The sequence below is a fragment of the Oryza glaberrima genome, chromosome 1 (genome assembly GCF_000147395.1).
Source record: "Oryza glaberrima chromosome 1, OglaRS2, whole genome shotgun sequence".
NCBI lineage: Eukaryota > Viridiplantae > Streptophyta > Magnoliopsida > Poales > Poaceae > Oryza > Oryza glaberrima.
In genome coordinates this window covers 36624657-36633233 of record NC_068326.1, presented here as the reverse complement: position 1 = coordinate 36633233, position 8577 = coordinate 36624657, and the positions used below count along the sequence as shown (strand labels likewise).

Genomic DNA, 8577 nt, shown 5'->3' with positions numbered 1-8577 from the left:
TCAATAATATAATGTTATGTCGCTGAAAAATGTGGGTGCATGCATGCAACTTGTGTTGCCAGAACCTTTGATTTCTTCAGAGAATTGTTGCAGCTGCAGGTGGTATGTAACTATGTATTGTGTTTGCACATTTTAGAATTGCATCTAGCAAATCATTCTTCACTGGTCAATGTCGCCACTGATATACTCATCCTTATCCTACCTGCCCGCCATTTTGTAATTCAAATCTCATTGTCTTTAAAAAAAAAGTGATTCAAATCTGATCTGGTAGGATAAGCATGAATTCTGAGATGCTGTTTATTTTAGAGGGACAGAGATGAAGATCCTGTTAGGTACGCTTCTTGTCTCCTTATTGGATTCATATATCTTATGAATTTCTGCATGTTGGTGTAAAATTCTCATATAAACATTTCCTAATGACAGGTCTAAATCTGTTTGAATCCCCTCTGAATATAATATACAGTGGCCATGAATATCCCAATATTAGGTAGTTGATCCATCGAACTTTCTAGCTAGAAATAAAGAAACAAGTAATCGTACAGTTTAGAAACGTTTTAAACTTGCTTATATCGGAGAGATCAATAATATCAATTAGTTGGGTTTTAATGAAATGGTTATGGTCATCTACTTAGCTTAACTTATCATGACGATAATCCAACTTTGACCAGGGTTTAACGAATGAAAGAACGGAGAGATTACGTTTAATTTTATAGAAAGGTTGCGATAATAATATAAATGTCGCTACTATACTAAAATTGTCATTTTGGCACGTAGCAATCGCTAGCAGGTAATTTCATCTACTTTTCTGAATAAAATTTGGTTCAAGTCAAGGGTCAATCGAGCATGGATCTATCGACTTGGTTTGACGTGTGAACCAAGTTAGCTAGATGCAAGAGGTTGTAGAGACAAGCCAGGATTTGCTACTAACTTCACGCTCAAGATCATGGGTTAATTAACACTATAGTATCTGTTCCTGTCAACATTTTATTATCATACACACCATTCGAGCTGCCTGCATGCCAATTGAAATCATTTACCACATTAATTGTTAAATTCAGACAGTACATGCAAGTGCACGTTAATTAATTAAAGCTACAAATTAAGCCAGGTTAGGTACTTAAGTGAGCTATGGGCGTTCATTAGCTAGACCGGTCGATCTGATCGATCATGAAATATATGGTTGTGAAAATGTAGCTCTAACCTCTAAAGTAATCCAGATCAGACTGATGTGGCATGGATTTAATTTTGATGGCTCTTTCAGTGTCACTGTTTAGCTTACTCTACAGAGAGAGAGAGGCTGCCGAAATTGCGTACGTGCACACGGTTTAATGCATGCGTGTCTGAGAAGTCCACAGCTCTCACTGTACTCGATCCCTCCATACTGGTAAAGGAAATTGTTTTGGAAAGTGATACGGTCTCCAAAACATAATTTTGACTTCTTATTTATACAAAAATATTTATTAAGAAAATGATATATTTATATTTTTATGAAAGCATTTTTCAAGACAAATCTATTCATATATTTTTTATATTTTCAAACTCAACAACTTAAGAGTTATTCATAATTTATATTTCTAACGTTTGACTTAAACATTGTCCTAAACGATTTTTTTATGAGTACTGGGGGAGTATACTCGCAATTGATCTGAGCTCTCTGCACTAGTGCAGACTACTGTCTGTAATTATTTAATTAATTAATGCAGTGACTAGTTAGGGATTGGCTGTTTCATGAAATGATACAGTTCATACGTCCTCTTGGCTGCTTGCAACTCGCAAGCACACGTATATCCCTAGAAGTCAGCCTTGCGTATACAAGATCGTGACACATTTTCTACTTTCTAAGTACAGTATGAGACCTAGCTTGATCTGACCGTTGTTGGTTTCATTAATTTCTGATCAAAGGTTATCGCTTGGTGCAGAGATTAATTACCACGAGGGTTAATTTTTTTTTCTGGTGAGAGTAATTAATTAGCTAGCTGGGTGAACAGTGTCAGTACACACACGCACAAATCATGAATCTATCATTACTTGATCATTGTTAGTGGCGAATATTAACTGTTAAATGATCATATAATTAAGAAGATCAATCATTCATTGGCAGAATTAATATGTGTTAATTAATTTTAACTTTAGTTACATTCAGTGGCGAATCTAGAATGAAAATCGAGTTGGGGCTCTTAGATCGCAATCCATAACACAAATTTAACGCTCATAAAATTTCAAATTAGTACTGAAACACCAAAAATGAAAGTAAAATGATTTGTAGTGTTAATAATAAAGAATAAATTAGTTGTAAGTTTATACCTAAAGCCTAAATTATTGATATTCATATTTTACTATCGCCTATACCCTATATGCTACCAGACCTGATTGGATAAAATCTGAAGCTATGAAGCTTGGCCGGCTTCATCGTAGCAAACCAGTTGGTCAGTTTCTTTCTTACTTGCTCCTCTACTGCAAACTGTTGTTCCTGCTTGCTCTAACACACTGTTACCTGTTCAATTGGAGCTGGGGCTTTAGCCCCAACAGTAAATTCGCCCCCGGTTACATTAACACAAAATATGGTAATCATTGTGGGTGGCATTCAAATATGACGCAGATAATTTGAAGTTTTTTCTCTATAGCTAAGACGACAAGTGTCTTCTTTTTTTTATTGCAAAACCGGAGACTCGAAGTGTGGTTGACTTGAGTGTACTAGCTCTATATAGAACGCCCCTTGGCATACTGCAGAGGCTGCCTTATATCGGATCCATTTAAGTGTTATCTCCTCCACAAATTAAAGGTATCTTATCCATGATCCTCCTTTTACTTTGTTTTATGTTTCTTTTTCACTTTTTACTGTTCTAGCGGATTATGTTCATCCATGCAAGCTTGAAGAACTACCATATCAGGCACAGTTCATCCGTCAACCACTAGCTAACCAGATCGACATAATCAAATTCGTCAGACACAGTTCATTAAACTCTAGCTGATCAATAATTCAAGAATACTTCTGAATATATCTGAAGTATCCGTTATAGGAGTATATGATAATTGGTTCTTTAATTCGTTTGCAAATCCGTTCATGTATACCGTCAGCTGAATGCAATATATCACATACTAATTACATGTATTAGCTGCAGCCACCAAATACATATACTATATATAAAACAACGCAACGATCGAATCTCTGAATATTCTTGACATGTACGTGCAATTTTATTAGCTTAATTTGTTCGATCGACCGCTGGATAGGTATGTGGAACAGCAGCGGTAGATCCTTCAGCGGCAGCAGCTACTCCAATTCCTCCACTGACACCTACGGATCAGGAGGACGGCAGCAGCAGCAGCAGCAGTATGAAGCGGCCGCCGCCGGCGACAAGACGTCGGCGAAGCGCCAGCCGCCGCCGCCGTCGCGCCTGAAGAAGACCAGCGGCAAGAACGACGACGCCGCCACCGCCGCCGTCGTCGGCTACGCAGCATCCGGCGGCGGCTACGGCGGCAGCACCAAGGCCAACGCCGGCGCCAACTACGGTGGTGGTGGTGGTTACGGTTACAACGGCGGCTACAACGCCGGCAGCGTCACCCTCTACGGCGCCGGCGTCGGTACGCCGTACTACGGCGGTGGCGGCGGCGGAGGTTACACCGGTGGTGGATCCGTGCCGTACGGCGGCGGCGGCGGCGTGCCGGCCGGGTACTGGACTCCCCAGAACGGCGCGAGGTCGCCGCTGTACATCAACACTCGCGAGGTCCACGTGTACGGGGGGCCGCATGGGCCGTACGACGGCGGCGACGGCTACGGCGGCGGCGGCGGCAGCGGCGAGAGGCGGCGCAGCGGCGGGTTCTTCCGCCCGGCGTTCGAGGCCGTCGGCCATTTCTTCGACAGAAGGTTCGGCTTCCACAGCAGCGACTAATTAATTAATTATACTAATTAATCGGTGACGCGCGTAATTAACACGAAACTTGTACTATTATCACATGCATATATACGTACATCAGACTATCAGTATACGTACGTACGTACCGTCTGCGAGCTCTAGTATACGTACGACCGTATTTACGTGCGTATACGTAATTATTAATTGCTCGCTTCTAATAAGTATTTCTTCTTTGCATCTGCATACGGCCGCAACGTGTATGTATGTGTTTGTGGTTAATTGGCTTTATTTTTATTTATTTTTTCTTTCTTTTTTTCCGACTGCAGTGTCGGTTTGTTTCATGTACTGTACTCTGTATATATTCATGTACTGTGTGAGATATATATGTGACACTGTGTGCATAAGTATGTGTGTACGGCATGCGTATATATATATATATATATATATATATATATATATATATATATATATATATATATATATATATATATATATATATATATATATACGTATGTTTGTGCTCAGTTAATGTATGTATGTGTGATTGCATCATCTTGTAATTAATCAGATTGTAATTAAATTCAAGTGTAATTTCTTCTAATTTAAATATACACTAAAAGTTACTCCAGATCATAAAATGGGGGACTGCAGGGCCGAGCGCAGCCAAGCCTGCAATTTTTAATTTTCTTCATAAGTTCTGATCATAAATGGACTTTTAGTCCGATCCTATGCTGTTAAAGCACACCTTGCTATATGCCAAATTTTGTCTCTGCTTGAATATGCCGTCCAGTGATTTGTAGTTTTACCAAGGACAACGGTTATAGTATTATTTCGTCCAATATTAGATATGATTGATGAGGCCGGCCAAGTGCAAGCAGCGCTTGAAATTTTTTTATACAACCTAATTTAAGCTAGTATGATTATCATCACATTACATCAACCACAAACTATATACATGTGATAAAAAAAAACCACAAACTATATATTAATGCTAAAACTAATTACATCTTACATAGTGTTTTCGTTCTAGACAATCAGTGTATATTTAATAGGCATTTATGGTTACCTCTGTTGAGACTTCCAATTATGATTTTACCCACTTTTCCAACTTTGTAACTTTGCTCTCATTTTTTGACTTAAGCTTGTTCCTGTCATTTCATTAAAATGACTTAATGGTGTTAAAATTCATTTCAAGCTTATGCTAGCTTGTCCTCACATTTTCATTTAAAAAGTGGAATTCATATTAAAAACAGGGGCAAAAGTCATGATAAAATGCAAGGGCATGTGTGAAATTATTAGTTAAAAATGATAGGAAAATCATAAAATTTAAAAACCAGTGGTAAATTAAAATCATGACCGAAATTTCTTTTTTTTAAAAAAAAAGGAAGAACGTAATTGTCCCATATATATGGGCCATTCCAATTAATTAATCTGACTAAGATATTGACTACAACTCATTGACTACAGTACATATCTGCATTTTTTTTACTACTTGCAGCTAGATCAAGTTTGCTAATTAAGGATAGTGTCTGCTACCTTCCAGGTTTCCGGCCAAAATTAACAGCCAAATGCCACCGTTTTTAATACCCTGTTGAAAAATGACCTTGCATATGTAACAATTAATTACTTGGATCCAGCTAGCTGAGATTGATCACTTTTACCAGATTGACACAACAGTGAACGTGCATGTAAATTAAAACTGCATATATATATATATATATATATATATATATATATATATATATATATATATATATATATATATATATATATATATATATATATGTGTGTGTGTGTGTGTGTGTCGCTGTACTGCCTTCCGTCTAGTAATTGCTAATTGCTACTGCTAACTGGGGATTATCTCTCAAGCTATAGCGACATATATATCTTTATCAAAAGATGTGATTCAAATTCAATTTTGGATATATACAGTATTCAGTCAGACTAAGTTAAACTCTTTGTCGCATGCATAACGTTTTCATTATTTCATATATATGAACTTTCATAGATGTTTCCTGTGACAAAGTCTACTTCTAAATTTGTATTAGTTAACTCTTTAATTCGTTTCGCTTTTCTGATTGCGAAAATTCGTTGCCCTGACCACCAAAAATCTACGCAGTGCGCAGTGCAATTAAGCGTGTAGGGATTGGTTGGTTTAGCTCAAGTGTTTTGCATATGCAAGTCTACACGTCAGATGTGATGCCATACTTCGCAAGTGGACTCGTAGTCTAATAATTTTGGAACCCTAGATTTGGATCATAATCAGGGCACAGCCGCCTTGGGTCTCATTTTATCTCTGATATATCCACGCGTAACTGCTGTTGGTGGGAAGTTTAGGTCTCATTAGGTGATGATTAAATTAAAAAGTGCCCTATTTTATATTGAAGTTGACGAGACTTTGATCTGATCGATGTCTTTGAGCTTCTATAAGATCAAGTTTTTAGAGGCATCTCTCTTGTGAGTATCTGCGCTTATCTGGCCTATCATCTGATCATCTACTGTCGGGTTAGTATGCATGCATGCTAATTCAGCTTGAGTTATTCAAAAAAAATTTCTCATTCGAGTTTATTTACTGCATCATATCTTGCTGCTAATCAGTAAATCGTTAATTACATGCTAGCTAGCTCGATCAGTAGCTGGGACCATAATTAATTTAAGTTAAGTTCAATCAAGAAGTCGAGAGGCGATGTCCTGGTGGAAGAAATCCAGCGGCAAAAGCAGCAGCAGCAGCAGCCAGTACTACGCTGGCTCTGACAGCTCGTCGTTCGCCGGAGGAGGAGGAGACGACCGGTACGGACGAGCCGGCAGCGGCAACGGCCGCTCGCCGTGGACGACGTCCGAGGAGTACCCGAGGTACACCAGCGACGACGACAACCGCAGCGGCAGCGGCAGCGGCAGCGACGACGACGACGACCACGGCGACCGGAACAGGCGCAGGGGAAAGAAGAGCAACAAGAAGAAGAGCAGCAGCAGCAGCAGCAGCTACAAGTACGACGACGACGGCGGCGAGAGAGACCGGAGCTACAGCAACTACGGCGGCTACGGCAACAACGAGGGCTACAGCAGCAGCGCCCCCAGCGGCTACAACCCCTACAACAACGGCGGCGGCTACGGCGGCCCTTCCTACGGCAACGGCGGCGGGTACGGCGGCTCTACCTACGGCAACGGCGGCGGCTACGGCGGCTCTTCCTATGGTAACGGCGGCGCCATCGTAGCCGGAGGCGGCGGCGGCAGCGCCCCTGCCTCCTATGGCTATGGCTCTAATTCCGGCTGGGGTGCGCCGGCGCCGCCGCGGCAGGAGGGTGGCTCAGGGTCGGCGCCGACGTACCTCAACGTCATCTACATGACGCAGCCAGGGTCGTCGTCGTCGCAGAACGAGAACTCCGGCGAGAGGAGAGACAACGGCGGCGGCGGAGGAGGACGAAACGGGCTCTTCGGTCCGACGTTCCAAGCCGTCGGCGGCTATATGGACCGTAGGTTCGGATTCGACTGAGCCTGATAGATTCCTAAATTGCTTCAATTCGTCGATGTCTCCTCTCCGTTCTGCATCTCGATCGACTCCATCGATATCTACTGCAACTCTGCATGCGCATGCATGCATGTGTTGGCACATACTTAATTCGTACGTACTCAAATTCTACAAGCGTTCGTTGGTTCAGTTAAGTTAAGTTATTATTCAGAAGAAATAATCACGGAAGGCCGCCAAATAATTTGTGGTAATGAGTGCTCGTGATTCTATAGTTTTGTTATTTTTTTTCAACTGCCGAAGAAGTGTAAACCAGTAGTACCGGCTTTCCTGCTTCAAGGAAAAATGAAGCTGCTAATGTACTATATAGTATATACACATGTGGGTAGCTAGCTAGCTAGTATTGTGTTGTATAATTGTACTAGCCGGAGACTGTTTTTTGTGTTGTACTCTAGCTATCTGTATGCTGTGTGTATGTTCAGTGTGCTGCTAGCTAGCTACTCAATATGCTTCCATACTACTGTATTTAGTAAGTGTTTCTTCTGTTCATACATATTTGACACAGTTAACTTTAGTCATTACGTTTGATCATGCATCTTGTTAAAAAAAGGTAATTACTATTTATGGTAATTACTATTTATTTTACTGGTCATAAAAATCAAATAGTTACGTTTGAATATCATGTTAAAAGTCGATCGACGGCGTCAATTTTAATTTTTACAACCGGAGGGAGTACCACATATCAGTAACAGAAATTACGTATGCCTTTGAGCCGTAGAAATCCGTCCAATATGACATGACTCGATCATGAGCTAGGTGCATACATCACAGTTGAATTAATACTAATCTGATTACAACTTATCTATCTACCTATGTAATTAAATTTTGCTGTAGACCATCCGGTCCAATCAGACGAAGAATGACCACAATTCATTTAATTAAACCACAAACGTTTCTGTAGCTTTTTTTTTTTACTAATATCCGGTTCAAGTTTGTTAAGATGGGGAGTTTAGTTTTTGCTGCCTTCCAGGTTTCCAGCCCAATCGAAAAATGACCATGCTTACAATGTAACAATTTGAATGTTGTTGAGAGATTAATCATATTGTATTTACCACATTGGCGCAAATGTACGTGCATGTAAATTAAACTGCAAATGTCGCTGTACTGCCTGCCATTCGGCCGGTAGTTGCTAACTGGGGGAGAGAGATCAATCAATATATATCTAGACCTGTATATCACTATGATATTAATTTG

The 8577-nt window shown here is 40.4% G+C and overlaps 2 protein-coding genes across 3 annotated transcripts; both read left to right on the top strand.

Moving 5' to 3' along the window:
* The first annotated feature begins 2700 nt into the window (after positions 1–2700).
* Positions 2701–4261, top strand: LOC127759913 (glycine-rich cell wall structural protein 2-like). Its single transcript, XM_052284127.1, has 2 exons — positions 2701–2782; positions 3235–4261. The coding sequence occupies exon 2, from the start codon at positions 3237–3239 to the stop codon at positions 3891–3893; it is 657 nt and encodes a 218-aa protein (XP_052140087.1). The 5' UTR covers positions 2701–2782; positions 3235–3236; the 3' UTR covers positions 3894–4261.
* A 1942-nt stretch (positions 4262–6203) lies between these two features.
* On the top strand, positions 6204–7901 carry LOC127759838 (glycine-rich cell wall structural protein 2-like). 2 transcript variants are annotated; one of them, XM_052284057.1, is made up of 2 exons: positions 6204–6362; positions 6482–7901. In XM_052284057.1, the coding sequence occupies exon 2, from the start codon at positions 6544–6546 to the stop codon at positions 7348–7350; it is 807 nt and encodes a 268-aa protein (XP_052140017.1). In that variant the 5' UTR covers positions 6204–6362; positions 6482–6543; the 3' UTR covers positions 7351–7901. The 2 variants fall into 2 exon arrangements, with proteins under 2 accessions (XP_052140017.1, XP_052140016.1); XM_052284056.1 differs by having other exon boundaries at positions 6205–6362; positions 6478–7901.
* Positions 7902–8577: the final 676 nt, after the last annotated feature.

What these genes read in the sequence shown, in the direction of transcription:
- LOC127759838 (XM_052284057.1), top strand. Translation starts at nt 6,544, where the DNA reads ATGTCCTGGTGGAAGAAATCCAGCGGCAAAAGCAGCAGCAGCAGCAGC.
- LOC127759913 (XM_052284127.1), top strand. Translation starts at nt 3,237, where the DNA reads ATGTGGAACAGCAGCGGTAGATCCTTCAGCGGCAGCAGCTACTCCAAT.